Source organism: Myiozetetes cayanensis, unplaced genomic scaffold (assembly GCF_022539395.1).
Source record: "Myiozetetes cayanensis isolate MyiCay16 unplaced genomic scaffold, myiCay2020 scf31, whole genome shotgun sequence".
Classification (NCBI taxonomy): Eukaryota; Metazoa; Chordata; class Aves; order Passeriformes; family Tyrannidae; genus Myiozetetes; species Myiozetetes cayanensis.
This window is the reverse complement of record NW_026087533.1, coordinates 90780-114271: the sequence shown is the minus strand read 5'-3', so window position 1 is coordinate 114271 and position 23492 is coordinate 90780. Positions and strand designations below refer to the sequence as shown.

At 41.3% G+C, this 23492-nt stretch overlaps 1 protein-coding gene across 1 annotated transcript in view; it reads right to left on the bottom strand.

Moving 5' to 3' along the window:
- Positions 1 to 3632: 3632 nt before the first annotated feature.
- RLF (RLF zinc finger) overlaps positions 3633 to 23492 on the bottom strand; it is a 51720-nt gene continuing 31860 nt past the window's right edge. Inside the window, exons 6-8 of the mRNA XM_050326278.1 lie at positions 19177 to 19313; positions 10774 to 10915; positions 3633 to 8786 (exon numbers count right to left, since the gene is read on the bottom strand). Of these exons, the coding sequence (XP_050182235.1) occupies positions 4047 to 8786; positions 10774 to 10915; positions 19177 to 19313 (5019 nt within the window). The 3' untranslated portion in view covers positions 3633 to 4046. The remainder of the gene's footprint in view (positions 8787 to 10773; positions 10916 to 19176; positions 19314 to 23492) is intronic.

The following is a 23492-nucleotide window of genomic DNA, read 5'->3' as shown; positions in this document are numbered from 1 at the left end:
GGATCAGGGTGTCAATGAACCAGATGTTTAAATTATTTTTCTTAAGTTACCCAGATCGTACACAATAATACATAGATTGTCCAAATCCTTTTACAGTAACACTAAGAAAAGTACAAAAATTAACACTGACTACTCTAGTACTCACTGATTTTCTTTCCCGTGCACATTGCAGGCAGCCCCTTGGTTGACTTCCAACAGCTGCTTTTTCTCTCTGTGCAGTGCAGTATCATCGACTCTAATTCTACTGTGGTAAGCTCTGTTAAGTCATTCCTAAAATAAAGCAGGGTGGCACACCACATCTTCCATAAAGTCATTTGTTTGGCTGCTTGCTCTCCCATTGCAGACAGATACTGCTGCAGGGATATTCCCAGAATGTGGGTTCCTTCCTTTTTAAAAAACAGGGAAGAATTCAAGGGATTTGCTGCTCCTGGTCAAGCCACAGAGAACCTGCCACAGAGGCAAGCAGCTGCTATGGACCACCCCTGGGGGTGAGCTGAGGCAGCAGTTAACTTGGCACACAATAGTGACTGACTCACGTGAAGGACCATGAACTGGGCTTCCCAGTACAAGAGAGACATGGAGCTACTGGAGTGAAGGGTCATGAAGGTAATGAAGGGACTGCAACATCTATGATATGAGGGAAGGGTGACTCCTCAGTGTTATACAACACTTTAAGCATTTCTTGTAATGGTTTTTGCCTAACTCAGTTTATTCTGAAGGTAAGCACATCTCTTTTCCTGAGTCAGAATAAACCAAAAATGTTTTGGGAAATAAAAAGCTACAAACCTACCAGGAATCAAGGGTTTATTTGGAGCCAAAACACCTGCTTAATATTTGGTCTCTGTAATGTTCCGTGAAGACAGCACAGTGCTGCTGAAATCCAGCTCACCCAGCAGCACTGGGGACACACATGCCACGCAGAGCACAGTGACTGTGAAACAGAGTGACACATTACTAGGGGAGTTAATGAATGCTCCTGTTTTGCCAGGTTTTGATATGGCATTTTAGTATCAATCATCTAGTTTCTACCAGTTCAAAGTATAACAGAACCTCTTTGTGTATTTTTAATCATTAACTTTTAATAAAATAATGCCAACTTCATTTTCTCATTTTCTATCAGTTACCTTTGTTAACTATTTGGCAGATTGGCCTGCAAAACATATTGAAGCCCAGCGTTTTCTCAAGCCGATATGTTCCCGCAGAAGAAATACTGCCAGGGCAGATGAGGCAGTGCTGCTCCTAGTCAGGCCTGCTACTGGCTGCCACTTTTCTGCTTTCACAGAAGCAGTTCTAGAAATTCATCCAAGGTGGCCATGCTAGAGCACTCCCTGGCACTGCACTGCATCTCAAATAATCCCATTCCTACTTCAGTCTCTACACTTGTAAATCTTAAGATAATTTCAAGAAGAGCAACACCTCTCCTGTCCCACCTTCCCCTCTCCAAACTCACAGGGAATACTGTTGTGGGGAGTCAGGAGAGCAGAAGGGATGAAAGGTACCAACTGTAACCTTTAGAGGGGAAGACCAAGTTTAGCACCTCACAGGGCAAGACAAAGGCAAGGTGGTTTAATTTCAGACTCGCCTGCTCTCTGTCATAACCATGCTCAGATTCTTGACAAGACATGGGAGGATTAACTGGAAACTGAATTTCTCTCAAATAATTCAAGGTAGTCAAGATGCAGAATTTGCAAAATAAATGTCACAAGGCTTTTCCAGCAGCATAAAATTTAAAGATCTTGCACGAGCAAAGGCAAACAGAAAACAAGAGGTAAGAAAAACCATGGAACTAACCCGTTGGCTCTGCTGAGCCCTACCAGAAGGACACAAGTCAGCCTGGAAGATCTCTCTGTAAAGGTATTTACAGTTTTTTACTAACCATGAGAACATGGCAGGGTAGCCAATTGGGGAATTTAGGCACATACAACCAATAAACATGTTGTCCAATAAAATCCACACATTAAAAGGTAGCTATTTTAAAAATGGAAGCAATGTTCTCTGATTATGAACATGCACCTGTGTTTCCTGAGTCTTCTGCTGTTCACAGTACTTCTTTTTTTTAGGAAGGCAATATGAAGGTGTTCCTTTACTGTGGAACAAAAAATTTCTCTGGTATGTTTGAAAGCAAGAAGCTGGAAATATTACATCTTAACTGTAAGACAAGTTCTGGCAGCACTTGGAAAGGAAAATGATGGCCTACCTCATGGCATGAAAACAGAAATAGACAGTAAAAACTCTTCAGACCATTACCCTTTTGTGGCCTCCTTTCCTGGTGTCCACCTGTGACAGGTAATTAGATCAGCCAAGCCCAAGAAGAAACTGGGATAAAGATGTGGATTCAAGCTGTACAGTTTTAATGCTGTGAAACCTTTTGTCTCGCTAAGACAGAAGTGCCTTTTTTAGATGACAAACAAGTGGAGTTCAAAGACTGAAATACACTGTTGGTCTGTGAACTGGAAAAGATATAATTTTTGTAACAATGAAGGAGCTGATTGACCAGTGTTGCACTGGTATCTTTCAACAAAAATATCAACACCTTGAGTCCACTTAGTAAAAGTCCTGGCAGTGCACAGCATGCCACATCACTACAGGAAAATGCCTCCAAGACGCTTTTGTGCAGCCCCTGAGGAAAACCCACTCACCATTTTCTATACGCAACGCCTGGACTGAGGAGCGTCGCATGACTTGTCTCCACATCTGGCAGACAGAAATGACATTTGTCTCTCTCTACTTCTGTGGTATATTCCAGCCTATGGAAATAGCAGTAATGAACAGCAGCAACCTACTCAATGGGCTCTGTAACACCACGTGTGCAACAGGTACCACCCTGCCCTGTGTGCAGTGGCGGTGATTCACACGCATGCGGCAACTCATTTGGTAAGAGCAGAATTATCTCTGAGGAAATGAAAGTTTCACACACAACTTGTTCCATGGGATTACAGAATTGTCACAGAATTCATGTGTAATGTGCAAAATTGTTTATGTATCAAGTGGCAGGACTAAATTTTTAACAGAAAAGCTGGAACTCTGAAGAAGTTTAACACAGCTTAAGCACAGTAGGACTACATAAGTGTAATTTTGTATGATTTTGTAGAGTTCTTTGGTGGCAAGCAGAGCTTATATGAAGAGCATACAAGAAATGCAAACTCGGTCACAGAATTAAAATGAAGCATGTTCCTTATTTTTGGACAATTTCTGTGGTCCCAGAATCCTTCCAATTATAAAAAGAATTCACAACTAGGTTTTATTCACTGTCAAAAAAGCTAACTGGGGAACCCAAAATGTGCACTGATACCTTCATAAGACACAACTTGCTTGGAATTCTGGCACACTCGTCACACACTCAGGTGGTGACATACAGTCTCAGAAGCACCTTCTACCTTTAAAGTAACAAAGATTTTCTTGTCCCTAATTTGCAAAGTCCTTTCTGCCTGTACTAATTATAATTCTTTCAAATCTGAAAAAAGGACAGAGAATGTTGTAAAATAAAAGTAATACTTTACTTTTCTGTATCTATTTCATCAGTCTGATAAATTATCTACAAATGCATAAAACTTAAGCAACATTTTCCAATGCACTCAGAATGGTCCCAAACTCAATTACAAGCACATTAAAGAGTTACTGTACAGTAAACAAATGGGTGAAAAACTGTAATTTATTGAAACTCATAACTCAAAAAATATAAGATGCTGTAGTGTACAATATGTTACACAAAGCACCCTAGGGTGCACATTCAAGTCAAGTAATAACTCCATCGCCCCCCAAACCCTGGTACCCCAGTACTTGTTCCATATACAATCATGCACATTTACTCTTCAAGAGGAAGCCCCCAGTATTCTGATGTGTTAAATAGCACCAAAATCAGCATTGTTCATTGAAAAAATTGGGGAGCTAAATTAACTTGGCCAATACTTTTGACAGATATTATACATTCATGGAATTAAACAGTCTAAACTAACCTAAAAGTGTGTACTGTAACAATTACTGTTCTAATTTGAAGTTCTCCCCATATAGCAGTAGTGGAGGCAATCTGCTCTAAGTTAAGCTACTTACGTACTTCCTACACACAGCTCATCTGCCTTTTTTGTTGGAAATAAGTCTATGAGAGGTGTGGAAAACTTGGATCGTTCAAGAACAACTACTGGTCGTAAGTAATGCAGCTGTTTTAAGGCGAGGTCTCCACAGTCCGTTAGGGCCTTATCCAGGATTGCCCTCAGATTTTCTAAAGAAGGGGCAGATGAGGACTCTGACAGCAAGGGCTGGATCTCTGTTAATTGCCCAGGATTATTGGAGGTTATGGTTACATTTTCATCATTTACAAAGCTGTTTACTGGTGTATCTCCCTGACTGTCTTCCTCTTTTTTCATGGTTTCATCTATTGGCAACTGCTCAGAAGACTCCCACTCTAATACCTCATCACAATCATCATCATCATCATCATCATAATCTTTTCCCTCACTTTCCTGAATAAATTTTAAAAATGAAGACTCGAATCCCATTGGTTTATATGTCTTTAAATCAAATGGTTTGGACACTGGAGGCTTCTGAAATTTGTCTTTTGTAGCACAAAGTACATTTCTTTTTCCATTCAGATTAATTGCACTATGCTGACATCCTTCTGGGTCTTTCTCTTTTGGCAACTCTAACTGTAAACTGGAGAAACAAGGGCTATTCTCTCTTTCGCTGTTTTCAGAAAAATCTTCAGTTTTAGACACAGCTGTCTCCCTGACATCAGGCTCTTCAAAACAGGTGTTCTTTGAACTGTGGTTATATTTTAAAGTGCCTGAATGCACAAAGGCACTAGCATCAAAACTCACACTACTAGGTGGACTTTGTTTTTGGTCTTCATTGTTCACTTTTGGAGGATCACAGGCAGGGTTTGGAACAAGAGGTTTGTCACTTTCCTGCACAGGCTCAGGATTAGCTGATTTATCCTCATTAACTTCTACATCTTTTCTATCCAAGTCTGAAGCTGTGTCAGAGCAAGACTGCTTTTCAGTCATGATGCCACATTTAACACAAAGAACAAGTTTCTGAAGGCGTTGCTCTATGTACATGTTGGTCATCTGGTGTGTGCGCTTATAGTGCCTCACTATGCTGCTTTCCAGTTTGACAACAGACAGGCACCCCTGGACCATGCAGGGATACTGGGTCTGGTTAGACTTCTCTTTGCACATTTGTAGGGCTTCCTCTTTTGTTTTGAAACTCAGCAAATGTTTTTCTCTACTTTTGCTAATTCTTTTAGCTTTTTCTTTTAATTGCTTGCCATTCTGCTTGCTTGTGTCAAAGCTGTCTTTCAAATAATTTTGCTCATTTTTATCTTTATCTTCATTATCTTCCTCCTCTTTCCGATTTCCAAAGAGACTATCATAATATTCACTGTGTCTGAAATACACGTGTTGAGAATAGTGACTGTAATTTGTGAAAATTCGATTGCAGCCATTAAGGTCACAATGGATTTCAAAATCTTTGTTTAATTTTTCTTCATTGGCATGTTCTTCTATTAGATGCTGTTTAAGCTTATTAAATGTATAAAATACAGCAGGGCAGTGCGCTTGGTTACAAGCAAATCTTGCAGACTCAGCTTCAGAAAGCAGTTTTTGATCCTCTAAGATTTCATTGTGGAAGTCACTACAATGCTTAGCAAGAGCTTTAGAACACAGAAAACGCTTACCACAGTCTTTGTGTTTGCATGCAAATATTTTTTTACATTTGACAAGTTCCCTCTTCGTTCTTGCTTTGTCTTTTTCTAAGCAGAGCTGTTCCTTATTGTACTGGTGAACGGTTCTGTAATGGCGTATCAAACCTTTCTGGTTTGTAAATGCCGAGTTGCAGCTTTTATGTATACAATGAAATGGTTTGTGGTACTTATGCAATATGTAACATAAGTTTCCTTTAGCAACTGTTCTTTTGCTTCCTCTTCCCTGTCTTGCTTCCAGTTCTTCCCTATGAGTGTCCAGAGAAGCTATGTTAGATGATTTTCTTGTTACATTATTGTCTGTCTCTTCACTCGACTCCAAGTCTGTCTCAGAACAGCAGTCATCCTTCTTTGGGAGACACAGCTGTTCAGAGTGGTCTGAATGCTCAGGGAACCCAACATTGTTTGCACAGGCAGGTGCTGGAGCAGTGCCGTTCTTATGCATGTCCTCTGTACATAAACCTACATGATTAAGTTTTTCGTTAGGACACACCTTGTGAGCCACCCTCTCACAGCCAATCTGATGTTTGTTTCTATAGTGAATTCGAAGGTGTGTTTTTCTTGTAAATGACCTTTGGCAAATATGACACTTAAATGGTGAATACCGATGCTGGAACATATTTAGCTGAAGAACCATTTCCTTTGAATAGTTATGCTTTCTAACATAATGCATTAAGAGAGCTTCTCTGGTCACAAACTCACATGTACATCCTTGACATTCACAGAAAAACGGTTTAGCTGCCAGTTGAGTAAGGTACTGGCTGGGTAAATTACCTTGTTGCTCTTGAAGCTGAAATTCTGAGGTAGTTTCATCAACTAACTCAGGGCACTTGGCATCCCTAGATGAATAGCCTCCAAAAGGTTTGTGTCTCGAAGAATTTTGAATGTTAGCATTTTTTAAGCTTAGATGTTTCAAACCTAACATTAGTTCCAACATGTTATCTTCAATATTTGATTCTTTAGAACTGTCATAAAAAGACATTTCTGGGGAAGAAGGACAAGTTTCCTCCCTCAGATCATTGCTTCCTTTAGCATCTACAGCACAACATACGCTTTCTGGAGAGTCAGCATTCGTATCGGAATTATGACCTAACTCTGTATTAATGTCTGTAGGGGATTTACTGTCCTGAGCATCACTCAACAGATCGAGGAAGTATTTAGTTTTCATCTCCATATTTCTTTTACCTTTAAAGTTGTATGGATGGGCCCTTCGAAGGTGTTTCTGCATGCTCCTGGAATTTTTGTGGATGGAACAGCAGCCTTCAAAACCACAGGAAAGGGTTTTTTCATCAAAGCAAACTGCCACATTTGAACAACGTTGTTTCACATTTGCTGGATGGAAGACTCCTTCCTGGGACACGACTAAACCTGGAACTGACTGGCTGCGAGCCACTGTTTCAAGCAGCAGAGGAGACGCCCGACCTTGGCTTACTGATGCATCTGCTCTGTGCTCCCCACAATGCAGGCTGTAATTACTTTCACTGTTTAGATCTTCACTGTCAGAGAGAGATTCTTCCTTGACCTGTGGAATTTCCTGCGAGCCTGAGGGATCCAAGTTATCATTGAGATTGGAATTCTCAGATTGTTCAAGCAGCTGAGACTCTGGGAGATAACTGCATTTGTCTTCTGAAACTGACCTTTCAAGGTTCAGCATTTGCTTCCCTTCCCCATTTGACACTTGGATATTATGTGCTGCGAGGTGATTCTGAAATTCAGTTTTTGAATAATAAAACTTTTTGCAACCAAAGAAGTTGCAGGTGTATGATGCATCTCTAAAGTGCTGCGCCTCATGATGGTAAAGCTGCCCTAAATCACTGAAAACAATATTACAGCCATTTAGCTCACATTTATAACGAAGGTCATCGTGTGTTTGTTTGTGATTGAGAAGCTCATTAACTGACCCAAACCTGGCATAGCAGTCCATGGACACACACATGTATGGCTGAGGCCCACAGTGCACGCGCTCGTGCTCCCGCAGGTGGAAGGACGTCATGAAGTGCCGGCGGCAGAAAGCACACTTCTCCCTCCTGTTTTTCATATCCAAGTAGTGTTTTGCATTCTCATCATTGTTTTGATGTTCAGCTTTCAGATGTACACTTAAGTATTTAAACTGTTTGAATACTCTAGAACAATCTGTTCCAGGACATGGGTAGATGTCTCTGTCTTGCAGCTGGCAATTTTCCAGTTGGCTGAATGTCACATATTCATGTGTGTCATTGTCAAAGCTTTCAGGGAACTGTGACTGGTGTGACTCTTCCTGAAATGCTGGGGGTGGACTGCCAGAAGCTGTTGTCTTTTGTGGTGATCTCTCTTTTTTCAGAATTATTTTCTTTTTAGGTCTATGTGTTCTACTAGGTGGCATTTTAACATGTTCCATTACATGTGGTACAAAAAATTCCTTTCTCTTGAACTTTTTTGTGCATACAGGACATGTATAAACACCATCTTCCATATGCATCTTAGAATGATGCAGTATTCTGGCCTCTATACACTCCCTTTTGCAGAGCACACAAAAAAACTTGTATTGAAGCCATCTCTGGTATCTTTCTGAAGAACCAATTGGTTTTTTTACTCTTGCTTTTTCCTTAGGGTGGTTCATTGTGTCTTTCCCATCGTAATATTTGTGTTCTTTTGCCTCATCATAGTCACTAAAGAAAGTTTCTAACATGTCAGTTTCATTGAGTGACATATAACCACCTGTCTCATCTTCGGAATCAGAAGCTACCTTCCCTAACAGTTTAAGGCAATGCCGCTTTAAAGTCTTCCAGTCCCAAAATTCAGGATCAAATGGCCAATAGGCTTTCAAAGCTAATAGCAGCTCACAGCGGAGTGAATTTGGAACCACTGCGTTTTCTTCATCAAATTTTTGATCTGGTTGCATATAGAGCTCTTCCAATGCATTAAATCCACTCAAAGTTGGCTCAAGTAAAAATTCTGTGAGCTGACAGGCTCTTCTAACTTCAAGGTCTTCTGGTAAAAGGCATGCAATTGTTTTACACACTGATGTCTTCATTTCATCGCTTCCACTGGATCTGATCTGAAGGGCTCTCACACATAACAAAACAGACACAGCAAGTCCCGCTTCTTCTGCCTGTTACAAAAAAAAAAACCAAACAACACAACAGAAAAACACAAACAACAAATGGTCACAAAACAAATGTTACTTTTCTTTAATAAGTACATTCTTTCTAGGAAAAAAAAAGCATGCAATGAGAGCATCCAGCAGACTACAGCTCATTCTGAATGCATTTAGGCTTCTGAGCATCAAGTGCCTGGAGTCACTGAGCACCCTCTAGAGAGCTGTAGTTTATCTTATGTGAGGAACCTCTCTTGCTTTTCAAGCGATGGGAGCCACTGCACACTTAATGCACTCTGGAAGAGTCACACAAACTAATTAAGGCACTAGATGTTGCAAAATATCTTTCTAACTCCTCTCTTAACTGAGTGACTCTCAACCGTAAGTCAGATGACTGACAGAGAATGGTGTAAACCTTCTATGTACATCCCTCCTGCACCATCCACATGGGATATTAATTCAGAACATAGGGTACTGTGTAATAAGGAAATTTACATAAATTCACTCCCTGAAACTAAAGAACCTTCCAAGCAGTACAGTAGCAGAAATGATTCCCGATGAAGATAACTAGTGTTTCACTTCCAAACAGTTTCTGAGGTGTCTGTGCAACTCTGAGGTGCTGCTCAATAGTATCAGGAAGATACTTTCATTAATCACATGCTGATTTAAAAAATTACATATTCCAAATTTTACCTGGACAAAATCAAAAGTTACCTTGTTCCAAGGGCCTATTTTTCAGCATAAAGAATCTGAATGCATACAACAACTATTTAGCCTTTTTAGTAAAGATAAGTAAGAGTGACAATACTTATTCATAACTTAGGAGAGCTGACATGTGGTTACCACAACCACACCTGCACCAGCTCAGACTGTAATCATCCAAAAGAACTAACAAGTTAACAGAATTAGCAAGCCCTTATACTCAGCATTCACTGCCCACCATACATCAAGCCATGCTTCTTTAATTCAGAAAAAAATTAAAAGGTTTAGCAGGAAACAAAGAAAAACCTGGTATATGGTTACCAAGATATTATGATTTTTATAGAAAGTGCACACTCATGCATGTCTTAAAGTAGAAACGGGCCAACTTTAGAGAAATCAGGACCAAACATGTCTCTGTGCAATCCCTGGTGGAATGCACCTCTGCCAAACAGAGTTCTGGGCTATATGATCTGTCAAAAGGACAATCATGCAATCCTTCTCGTCCTACTCTGACTCTAAACCAGGGCTCTGGCACTCACTCTGCTCTTGTCAGCTCACACTCTGTAACTCTTTTGGGTCACAGTATTGACTCCAGCCAGTGAAGGAGATTCACAGGCAACCAAACTTGAAACTGGAAAGAAATGTAATTGAAAAAAGGAATCTTGTATGTTTAATCCGTCTTAAGCCTAAATTAACCCCTGACCATGTCAGAATGCAAAAAGCATGCTGGGTTGGCCTCCTGAGATCAATTAAAGTCTTTCTGTTAGTACTTAAATGGGGATGATGAGTTTATAAAAACTGCTGTCAAGTATTTTTTGCACCTTTCTGTGACTTTCTAGAGAGAAGCATCAGAAGAGAAAGTAAAAGTCCAAATGTGATTTTATCACAAATTTTGAGGAAGATGCATTTTCTTAGAATACAAAAATACGAGACATTCAAGTCAAGTCTCCATCTCTTAGAGATACTGCAGAAAATTCTTGCGTGCCTCGCTTCTGAGCAGGCAGCAGACCAAAACACAGTTGTGCTTTGTTTGCAAAATCCTACCATATGTACTTTCAAAGCAACACACCTAACCCTCCACACTGATTGAAGATCACTTCACAGGATCAGGCTGACACAAAACTACAATGGCAGGTGTTTTCCAGAGATTTTTCTTAGTATACTATTAGGCACGTATTCAGAAAGCATGAATAATGAAATGTTATATTTCTTATCAGTTCAGTAGAATTACTAAGAAAATAATATATTCATGTAAACAGCCCTGGCTGTGTCCAAAGACTCGGGACTGTAGCTTACTTACTTCTGATTGTATAACTCTTATCAAGAAAAATAAATGCTGTAGTGTTTTGGCAATGATGCCAAACTGACGACATCTCTCCAAAAAGGAATCTAAAGAAGGATCTATTCTTCTTTGCAGCTTGCTCCAGAAAAGTGTCAGTTCCCTGCAAGGAGTTGAAAGCAGAAAGTAAGAACATTGCAGATGCACACAATTTGTGCAGTCACACACTTCAGTTCAGAGCTAACTCCAGGAAAAATTTAAGTGTTATTCAAGGACAGCACACATTCAATCAGGTCCTGTTCTCTGAGCAACACTGAAGAGAACTATTCCTAAACAAGCACAGGATCAAAACAAAACGTATCTTCTAATACTGGGGAAAGACTCATATCTCATTTAACGCAGGCATCTAGAGCGGCACGGACCTCATTTCTAGACAAGAAGAACAGTCCCACGCTTGTAGAACTTTTACTTTTCACACAGAAATTTAAAAAGGGTAATATGAATCATAATGGAAAGTAGCCACTTCTCTTCCACTAGGCAAGTAGCTTAGCTGCTGACACCTGCAGCCAGGTGACGTGGCTGCCACTAAAAGGGCAGCCCTCCCACAGACTGCCCTTTGCAAAGTATCACATAAGGGATCTGTAAGCTGAAGGCCATCTGCTGTCTGTGAGCAGTTATGTATTTTGCTACTTGTACCATGAGAGCACAAAGCTTTTCTGTTAAGCAATTTATTATGATCAAAGTAGCACAGCCAATGGAGGATGTAACCTGTCACTTGCTGTTGCTCTGCCACCATGTGGAGCGCCCAAAAGTAGTAGAGCCATAAGACCTCTATCTCTTACATCACTTGAAAAAAACTTTCCTTCTCCTCCTTTGGTACAGCAAACTTTACCTTTCCTAACTTACTCACTGTGTGCATCAACTACACACACGGGCTTCCAGCTGCAAGGTCAGTCACAGCCTCATGACCCAACCATCAAGAACACACATCCAGGCAAACTTTAAACCAAACACTGGTGAGGTTCTTCCTCTGTATTACTGCAATCCTACTCTTTAATGCTAAGCCTAAAGAAAGGGAATGGGGTCTATCCTGGATCAGATCTGGGATATCATTTTACTGCACAAAAATGGACAATGTTTACTGGTAACACTTTTTGTGGATCTTGTTTGGAGTTTTTTATCTGCATTATTGAAAGACCTTGAGATGCAATTAACACCCTTTCATAACAAGGAAGGGACAGCTGAGAAGCCAAACAGGCCTAAAAGTAATTACCATACAAGCATTACAACCCAGGATAATTTTAAATCCTAAAACAGAACTAGAGAGGAAAAAAAAAAGGTAGAGACCCATGATATCAGTAATGTCTTCTACTGCCCTTTAGCCCCCAAAAGCTGACAAAATGTAAAATTTAATTAAACATCAAAATGACAGATATGGAAGAACTGTATTAAGGGAAGCACAGGCAAAAAAAGCATAGAATATATATATAAAAGTATTAAAAAAAAATTTAACTCAGTACTATCATAATAGAAAAAAATGAACTTGAAATATAGTTTATCAAGACATCATTCATTTTATATGTCTATTTATTACAGAGCAGTAAGTTTTCAGTGTTTGCCCTGTTCTTCTTCTCATACCACCCTTTCTTTCTGCAAAGCTAAAGCATCTTGCTGGAAGAGATCAAGGATAGTGATGAAGAAGTGTTCCTCAGGTAATCTTCACACATATGGAAAGATAAAAACGGACAACTCCAAGTACTTGGGCAGTGCAGAGAACAGAAAGATCTTTAGACAGACTGATATCCAATAGTACTTAGAAGTTAAAAAAAAATAAACTTAACAGCATATCACACCAGAGAGAGGTTTTTGAAGTTCTGCTCAGCTACAGTTCACACCTAAGGCCACTTGTGTTAGTGGCAAAGATAGATTATTTTATGGGTTGATAAACTGCCTGGTTCCCTGGACACTGGCAATCAGCTCACTCAGAACCACTGCCCCGAGCAGCACTACTTCTGTGACAAAGTTCCAAACACAGCAGGTACCTCCAGTCTTAAGAGCAGCCTTACATACTGGTTTATGAATCTCAGCAAGAACCAGTGCAAAATTTTCCAATTTTGGTGAGGAATAACATATACAAACCTAAGTTTGCTTTCATCTTCAGCTGTGAAATAAAGCCTGACACCAAGAGCTAACTCGCATATCAAGATGGTTTGCTGATCTCCTGGAGGTACAAGCTTGAGGCTCCAGGATGATCTGAGCCAAGCTAATGTCGTGGTTTTGCCCTGGCTCAATTTACTTTTATACACCCTATACAATTACTATCAGTTGAGAGAAGGTTTATGTAGACAAAAAGAGACTGAATTGAAAAAAAAAGTATGAGTGTTTATTATTAACAAACTAAAACTAAAGAATTATATTTACAACAATTCTACTTAAGTAAAAGGTATTATGTATTTACAGAAGATACTTCTCCCCCCACCTCCCTTTATATCAGTCCAAGGAGGAGAAGCAGTCTTTTTCTGTTCTCAGAATTCCAGCTCTCTCTCTCTCTCTAGTAACTCTGCAGCACTTTCGTCGCAGCTGGAACTTCTTTATCTCTCTCTGTGTTAGCCTTCAGGGCTGGGCCTACCCCCCTCCTGGGTTAAAACTGAAGGCTGGAGGTTACCCAGGTCCTGAAGGGTCTCCTTCCATAGGCTTGCAAGGGGACACTTGCTTACTATGGATTTTCTTCCACAGAGTTACAGGGGATAATGGTTTGAGTTCACCCCTGTTTCCCTATGGAGGTCCCTCCCCATGGGAGAACAGTCCTTGATTGACTTCTCAGCATGGGTCTAGTCTGGATCCTACGCATGGATCCCAATATCCTTACCCGAGCCGTTCCTGCTCCAGCGTAAGGCTCTCTCATTCCCCTCAGGGTCATAAATCTTCAACATCCCTACCCGAGCTGTTTTCTGCTCCAGCGTAGGTTCTCTCAGGATCACAAATCTCCAGCACCAGCAGCATGGATCCCACACATGGATCCCAACATCCCTACCCGAACCGTTTTCTGTTCCAGCGTAGGTCGTCATCCCCCTCAGGGTCATAAATCTTCAACAGGATTCTGCCTCATCTGAGCCGCTTTTACTCCAGCATAAGGCTTTCTCTCTGTTAAAGTCACAAATCTCTGGTGCATCCACAAGCTCCTCTGTGAGCCGCACGGGGGGTTTCTTCACCCCAACAAATTTTCACAAGTGGCAGGGTTTTATTTTTCAGTCTTTACCCTGCTGAAGGGAGGGAGAGCGAAAGGGAGAAAAAGCAGCTCTCCCCCCTTCGAACTTTTCCTTTCTCTCCTGTTGCAGCTTCAGCTGCCAGCTTCAACCTTGGAAGTCCTGTTATCTCATGGCTGGAATTCTTCTGCAGCGGTTTCTCATCTAAGCAGTTTGTCTTTTAAACCTTTTTTTTTCTTCACTCTCTCACAAGAGAGAAGGGAGGCTTCAGTGCTGCACCTGCCCCCCCCCCAGGCCCAAGCCGGGGAGGAGGGGGCCTTGGCCCTCCTCGGGCCCGCTACCCTTCTACATGGCTGCTGTTCCTAATTTCAACTGCGCAACCCCCTTTCTCTTCCGTTTTCTTAAAGATGTAATTAGCAAAGGCATCACTGAACTTTTTGATTGGTTTTTTGTCCGGAAATCACCTGGACAAAACCATCCTCAGCCCCAGGGATGGGCTGGTGGGCAAAACCACGACAGCTAAGCTACTCAAACAGCTTCACCTCTCCAACTATGCAAGAATCATAATCAGAGGTTTGTGCTGAGACGGGGAGTTAACACTGCACCATCAGGGAAATGGTGAGGCAACTGAAGACAGGAGGGAAAGGAGGTAGATTTTACCTTCCTAGACAGAGTGATATTACAGCTGAAGAGGTTTACCACCTTCCAGAAGCCCCAATGTCACACTTCTCCTGTGGAACTTGTCTGACCACTAGGTAATCAGCATTACTCTGCAGAAAGGTATGCAGTTTTGGCTGGGTAAAATGATGTGCTTACTGCAGGTTTGAAGGGCCAGAATCAGGACAAGAGATAAGGTAACCTTGTGAGTTGTCAAGAATGGACCTTTTGCTTTTTAGCAACAGCAAACTGTCAGGACTTGCTTAAGTATTTGAGTATGGTACCAAAGCTTTAGCTTTATCCACTATGCAATTCCCAATGAGAAAGTGACTAACACATCCTCCTTTTTCACCTGCAGTTCACAGCTGTCAACAGGTCTTTTCCTTTGTCTGATCTGCTGACCCAAATCCGTAACAGCACAAAGGGAAGCTGACCTGCAGATGACTCTGTAACAGATGGTCTCAGTTTTTCTTACTCTCTGCTCTCTTCTCAAAGATTTTTGGTAAATGTTTTAGTTATCTCTCAGTTCTGATCTATCAAATTACATAATGCACCAGAAGTACACTCTGAAAGGTGATTAAAGCTTAAATCATTTATTGACACCATTTGCGTGTATTAACACCATTACGCAGGCTTATGACTAAATACACAAAAAGTTATATTTTCTTATTAGCAATCAAAAACCAAAAGGTGGTAATGACATTGCTAGAAAAATTTTAAGTAGAGTCTAAATCATCTGCAAATCAAGCAGAGTACAGTAACCATTCAACAACAATCCCGTTTGAACCAGATAAGACCTTCTTTGAAGTGACTTAAGCAAGTGTTGCCCCTTAAAAACAGCAGTTGGTCACAGAAAAGATAATATATTCAATTTAACTCATTGTTTATGTATTGTATACGTTTATGTATTAAATTTACCTCATTAAATGTATATTTATGCTGTATTTAAGCCTCTATAATGGCTCGCAAGCACCTGCTACCATGTCATTCCTCCACATTAGTTTTAGCTGCAGGATAATACCAAATATCTAGTGAGTCCGTCTTCACATTTTCTGCCTTTCCAGCCTGCTCTGGTATGTCATGCTTTTGATGGAGCTTAATTTACCTATGCAGGTAAAGCAACATTACTTTATCTTTTTTCCAGGGTACTGATCCAAATCAGCCCTGCAATGATTTCAGTGAATGCCAGAATTTGTACAGAGCACAGCTCCTCATCTCTGTGAGCCTTAATACTCACTAAATCTGTAACGTGGAAGATCATGCCTCATCAGTTAAACTGGCTGATCTAACAAAAGCAATCCTCTAAATTAAAAGTTTTATGTCTTATCAGCCACTTGAATTCATCTACCTTGTAGCTAAATAACGGCTTAATCCACATCTGTGGATCCCCAGGGACACAGGTGAAGGTCAGTGAAAAGGCCAAGGCCACTTCATTGAACCACGTTGCACCATCAGACCAGCAAGGCATCCTGACTTTCAAGCAATGGTATTTTTTAAATAGACTTATAAAGTCTCAAAGTGAGAAGCAATCTGGTGGTCAAGAATTATTACACCAGTTTCACAAGACAGGAGTCTATCAGAAGGTGACTTCTTCCATCTGTGCTCCAGCATCCTGGAAGCTTTTCTCTCCAGTGGGTCCAGATAGCATCATTTGTGTGCAATGCTGTTGTGTAAGGACTGCTACATACAGTATTAGAACTTGAATTTATACATCTATACAATGTCAGTGTTTCTGTTAGACAGAAGACTTCCTTCTCCTTTTTCCACTCTGGGGAAGGCACCTGGAACTTGAGAAGTCTGTTGGGACAGCAGCAGCAGGGGCACCTGTGGTATGCATGGACAGAGCAGCACAGGCTGACCCAGCACCTTTTCTCTCAAGAACGACTAACAACAACATAGACATAATAACAAGACCTCAGCATGAGTGACACAAACCTGCTAACACCTTCTGTAAGCAGGGACAAACTTATGTTACTGGACTGTGCTAACATCTGTATCTTCAAGCCTTCACTGCCTGTCACCTAGGCTAGCCAGCTTTAAAGTACCTACTCATGCTACAGCTGTGCCGTATTTTGTGCAGTGTTAACCTGAGGCAGGACCCACCCAGGGTAAGACTGACAAGGAGATGAGAAATCTATAGCTTTAAATTAGAGCTACGAGACCTGAAAATTTCATTCAAATTCTAATTACTTTCAGTTCAGACTTCATACTGCAAGCAAAAAAATCTACCCACATTTGTCCTCACAAAAAAGAGGTGTTATTCTGTAACAATAAATGCTCCATCCTCAAGCCTGTTCTCCAGTCCCAACAGCCCAACAACAGGAAGTCTGACCCTCTTTGCTTGCATCCTAGGGATAAAGCTTTTAGAATGAATAAGTCTTCTTGGACAACAGCAAGCAAAGCAACTCACCCTAGAAGAATGTTAGTTGTTTGTTTCTTTCTTTAAAAAGAGAACATGAGGTGGATCCTAGCCTTGTATCTCTTTGGACATGACTCTTCTAATCTCATCTTTAATGACAAAATTCGATAGGGAATTCTAGAGAAAAACGTTCTCTAGAACTTCAAGGGTGGTGAACTACCCCCTCTTAGCCTTCCACAAGTTCATTTCTCTCTACATGGTATGCTTTTGCTCAAAAAGACACCTCTGGCCTAAAGCAGAAGCAATATTTATGTAAATACTTCTGGCCTTCTTGTGCGGATGACTGGATGTCGTGGGTTCAGGTAGTTGGGTTTTGGTAGCAGGGGGGGCTACAAGGGTGGCTTCCGTTAGAAGCTGCCAGAAGCTTCCCCTGCTCCCATGGAGCCAATGCCAGCTGCTCCAGGATGGACTCCCTGCCACTGGCCAAGGCTGAGCCAATTAGCAAGCACGTAACACCTCTGGGATAACATATTTCAGAACAGAGGAGTATTGGGCAGAAGAAATTCCAGCCCAGGAAGAGTGGAGGGAGAACACGGGATAACAACGCAGACACCAAGGGCCGTGCAAGCAGGAGCGGGAGGGGCACCCCCTCCTCCCTTGGGAGCAGTGGAAGGACTTAGAGGTGAGGCCTCTGCAGCCCGTGAAGAACCATCAGGGTGAAGAGACCCCTCTGCAGCCCATGGAGGAGCCCATGGTGGAGCAAGTGGATGCAGGAAGGAGGTTGTGACCCCGTGGGAGGCCCAGGATGGAGCAGGGTCCTGCAGGAGACCTGTGGCCCATGGAGAGGGAAGCCCAGGCTGGAGAAGTTTTTCCCAGGTAGGACTCGTGGCCCTGTGGGGGACCCACATTGGGTACAGCTAATCTGTGAAGGAGTGACCTATGGAGGAGGGACCCACAGGACAGCAGGGTGGGAAGAGCTGCTGCCCGAGAGAAGGACTCACACTGGAGAGGTCCATCAGGGACTGTCTCCCATGGGAGGGACCCCACAGGAACAGGGGAAGGACTCAGAGCTGTGGCCCCCCTGTAGCCCGTGATGAAGACCACGGTGAAGCAGGCTGTTGCCCTGCAGACCATGGAGGACCATCGGGGTGCAGAGACCTGATTGCACCCGATGGGAAACAACACCTGACTGCAACCCCCCTTTTCTGTCCCCCTGCACTGCTGGGGGGAAGGAGGGAGAGCCGAGAAGGAAGCAAGGGTGGGGGGAAGGTGTTTTTAAGACTGTTTTATTTCTCACTCTTTGACTCTTATCCTGTTAGTAATAAATCTAAGTATTATCCCCACTCTGACTTGTTTTGCCTGTGATCAGTAAGTGACTTCTCCCAGCCCTTATCTCTACTCATGAATTCCTTTGTTGTTTTTTTTCCCCCTCCTCTGTCTAGTTGCAGAGGGAGAGTGAGGGAGAGACTTTTAGTAGGTATTTGGAATCTGGCCAGGGTCAACTCACTACACTGGACCAGGCTGAACTGTCAATCATCCTGCAGACACTGAAGTGTTGTAAAAACTTCTTAATGGTTTTAAAATGTGGAGTGAGTAGATGAACAACACCACAGCTATCTGAATCTAATTTCCCAAGATATTCTCAGTATGTGTGCCTATCTAAAGCTTTATCCAAATCAGGATTTTAAATGGAAGAAAACTACAGATTTAGCCATGCCTTGAAAGCCATAACTATATAACTATAAATTCATTTTGTAAAGGGCAGAAACCACCTCCTCTTCTTTGGCTTTACAATTTTACTGCTGCTGAAGGGAAGCACAAAAGCTTCTGTAATCTCCAGCCAGTTAAGAGGGCAGAGTTTTATAGTTACAATGTGGTCAAGATCTAGTACTACAATTGTCAGTTAGATATGGTATTTCAACTCAGAGAGCACTGACTCAGCACCACTGACAGATCTACTACCCTGCCAAAGTGGTACCATTCATACCAACAGTGTGAGTGCCGTTTCACTTTTAAATGGTTCAAACGTTACTTTTGTCTAACTGCTCTATTACCGTAGCAATTATTTATTTTGTCTCAAGTTATCTAGAAAGCACTTCAGTCTGATACACTTCCCAACTTAAGGATATATCCCCTTCCTCCAAGTACTGGACTCTTGCACTGAAGCCAGTGAGGAACAGTAGCAGCAATACTTCTACTTACCAAGAGCAATACACATTTGCTGTTTGAAGCTGATGAGTAAGATATGTTGTACAAAGAATAAATGCAGTGTTTTCTTGTCCCTCAGATTCCAGATTACAAATGATGTCCAATACCTCTTTGCAGTCCACCTTTGCAATCTTAAAGAAAAAAAATTAAAAGAAAAAGCACTTTATTCTCACTATGTTTACAAAAGAAATGTGTCTTTACTGTATCAAAGGAAATGATCTCACAAACACACAAACAAAACATTATACCTCCTTTTAATACCCAGAGATCGTGCCACATGTTCCAGCTACAGAATGAGCATGAGAAGTTTACACATTTGTTCTGGCCTCTTCTCAGTTCTCTTCGGGACAAACTTTCCATTTTGGGCGGCATAGTAAAATACTTGCCCGCGGCAATCATCTGCCTAAGACTTCCCATACCCTTCCTCTGCAGTACTTGCAGGCACTCTGGTGTTACTTTTGAAAATTAGAACCCAGGTCCGAAAAGGTCAAGAGTTACGAAAAAAAAGCCAGTCTTTTTCTCTTTGTCTGTGGGTAGTGACTCTGAACAACCACACTCCAAAGCAAAATGTTAAAAACAGAAGTGTTTAGATGAGTGTGCTGGGTTAGGCAGAGGTAATTTTCTTCCCAGTGGCTGGTATGGGGGTTGCATTTGGGATTTGTGCTGGACACAGGGTTGATAACATAGAGATGATATACAGATGTTTTTGTTATTGCTGAGCAGTGCATACACAGAGCTGAGGCTTTTTCTCCTTTTTGTAGTGGCAAGGAAGCTGGAAGTGAAAGGGAAGTTGGGAGGGGACACAGCCAGCACAGGTGACCCCCAACTGACCAAAGGGATATTCCAGACCATATGACATCATGCTCATTAGATAAAGTGGGGGGTGGGGGGGGGGGAAGAGGAAGGGTGGGACATTTGGAATGACAATGTTTGTCATCTCAAGTCTCTGTTATACGTGATGGGCCCCTGCTCTCCCAGAACCCCTCTCTGCTGAACCCCTCCCTGCCCACAGGAAGCAGTGAATTAATTCCTAGTTTTGCTTTGCTTTTGCTTCACCTATTAAACTGCCTTTATCTCAAACTACAAAGTTTTGCACTTTTACCCTTCTGATTCTCTCCCTGATACTGCTGGTGGGGGAGTGAGCGAGCAGCTGTGAGGGGCTTGGGGTCTGGCTGGGGTTATACCATGACAAGGAAACACAAATCCCTTGGAAGTTTTGGAAAGCCTACTTAAGGCAATACGTATCTGTGTATCAAACCAGGAGGTTAGCTTGGTCATAAGCCGCAAACAGTAATTATGAAGAGCTTTTACTATTAAGACAACACTATTTTTAATATATTTTTCCACTGACTCTATTCCACTTCACAGAACAGTCTGGACTCTAGCAACACCTGCTTTTAACAGCTGTTCATATTATAAACATTTAAAACCTCTTGTTCATCATTAAAAATAACAACTTAGAATGAACAATAGGAAGTTAAACTAATTCTCACAGACATCTCATTCAGCAGGAAGAGCAGAAGCAGCACTATTACCCCAGTTTCTCATTCAGGCCTGACACTGAAATTCATTGAGCAGTATCAACATCTTCTAGGGTCCACTGACTTTTGCTGTTTGACTTGAGACCCAGGACTGACCTTTTGCAGTAGACATTTCTAGAGCAGTTCACAAGCTGCAAGGGCTTGCAGATGTGTCATTTTTGCATTTGATAAAGTAATATACAGCAGATTATTTTTTGGGGGGATGGGGTTGTCACTGACTCACCTCTGGCAATACAGAAACCTCGAAGACTGATTTAAGAGACAATGCTTTGTTGTCTAAGGGGACAGACATCATTGCTCCTTGTATGTCAAGAGATAATAAGCCCAGACAGTATCTGCAAAGCAATTGCCACCTCTACCAGGCTGGGGAGGGTGGAAACGCAAGCCCATACCAATGGGTGCATGACAGAACAGTGAGGGTGTTCATCTGTGCTCAGGAGAGAACAGGTTGTTGGAGCTAACAGGATGCTGCTGTGTGCCATCTCACCCAAACATTCCCTGCCACTAGTACCTTTCCTGTGCTGCCATCAACCTTTGGTACCTACAGGTACACCGGCCTGGAAGTTTGAGTGGAAAGTCTAGGTGAATACGTGACTGATAGCTGGGCAGCTCCAGCCTGCTCATAATATTCTACCATCTCTATCCACTCAGCTATTCCTATTCTTTACAATTTCCATCAGCATGTTTTACAAAGTAAATCTGGAATGCAAAGCTAAGTAACACAAAGTTTTGTCTATGATAATTTGCACAATTATACACTGTCATCTTCTCAATACTACAGTAAATATTCTTAAATAATGCAGAAGCTGCCTGCAAGATGTAAGTCTGATCATCCAAATCTTTGGTTTTAGAAAAATAAAAATTGTCAGTGCCTGTAAATAGAGGACATGTTTCCTTCACAGATCTGAAGACAACATGGAAGGCTACCTGTGAGTTACTTGGCCAGACATCACTTGACAGAGACCATACTCATCACCAATTCGATTACAAGGACAATCACTGAACAACATCATCTCTGTTTTAAAACCTACAAAGTTACACCCTACTTATTTCTAATGCTACAGAATTATAAACCCCACATTTTTAATAACCATCAGTTACTCCTCACTTAGACTTACACTATAGCAAGACCTGGAACTTCTGCTGTGCACTGGATCAGCAGGACCAACACCAGCTCCAGCACACACTCGGCCTGGTGCTAGGAGTAGCCTACACAGGACATCAGAGCTGCTCTCCTCACACAGAAATTAGTGTTCCTTTTGGACAAACACATTCAGGACATTAACTACTGAGTAAGCAAAAAGGTAATTTGTTTCAAGTCCTGTTTTTTGGTCAGTGATGATCCACCTTGTTTCAGATCTTGAGGTTTTTGCTTTTTATTTGTGGAGTTTTTCTTGGATTTTTTGGTGTTTTTTTTTTTTTTTTTTAAATATTAAAGACAAAAAGTCCAAATGCACAGCTTGAAATCATCCAACAATATCCAGTCAATTAAGTGACAAACCAGATACATATTAAAGAATCTTTACTAAACCTGCAATGCTGACCATCTTTATTCTGTTACAAACCCAACAACTCAATGAAACTTATGAGACTACAGAATGAACACTGCCAAGTTATGTTAAATTAGAATTGTTGAAAAATGCTGTCATCCTCCCTGTGTTCTGTTTAAAAAGGATGGCAGTTTTCTCCTCAAAGTTACTCCACAGAACATACAACCATGTAAGTCTCTGTCCTCCATGTCATTTTATTTTGAAGAAAAAGTTCCAACACTACAATGATACTTCATTTTTTATGTAATCATAAAAATTTCCTACACTAAGCTAAACCGCCTACCATTTTGTAGTAGGAATCATGTTAATACTCCTTATTTGGAGAGGGCCTCCAAAAGATGACTGTTCACAATTGAATTTTTTATGAATGGGATAAAGGGCACTTGCTTAAATTCAGATTCCCTGAAGTGCTTTACTCTCAGACTTTGGAACAGTCTTTCCCAAAGGAAGCCGAAACCAAAGAAACCCTCCTTTGACAATAGGAGATGGCTATATGAAGATCATATGACCTACCAAAGACGTTAACATTCAGCAGAGATGACACTCAATTTGGCTTTAATTTTAATTGGTTGTTGCATTTGAAAACACTGTTTTATTGTTATATGTGGCTGGCACTTGCCTTGCAGAGAAAACCACCTTAGACTGTGGAACATTTGGGGTTTCATGCTTTTGCAATAGTAATAAGCGTTATTAGTTAATTAAGTAACTACTGTGCAAGAGAACTGCTTTAATAATGATTTTAATTTATCCCATAAAATTCAAGCCAAACATTGGAATTGGTCAACCTGACATCAGCCCTGAATTATGCTACTTTCTACATTTTCACAGAGCAGAACAAGACTCTAATAAACAAACAATTCTATAGGTTTATTCCTTGTTACATGTATGCCTCGGGATCAATTCAAGATGCCAGGAGGTACCAGAAATGTGAGGGACAACTTTATACACAGTGTATCCACACACATCCACAGAGTTATAACCACGCATGCACATGTGTGTATGTATCTCTACAGATGTGTGCACATACAGATATATATATACACACATATGTGTATACGTATGTTATTGCTTATAGACATAGATATAAATAGTTTACCAGCCTTAACTTACTGGAACTCAGTAATTTACCTTCCACACCTGACTTAGTCACCCCCAAGTCCTCTGGGGGTGACTCTGGCAAAGAGATGATCATACATTGTCTATTCTTCCAATATAAAAT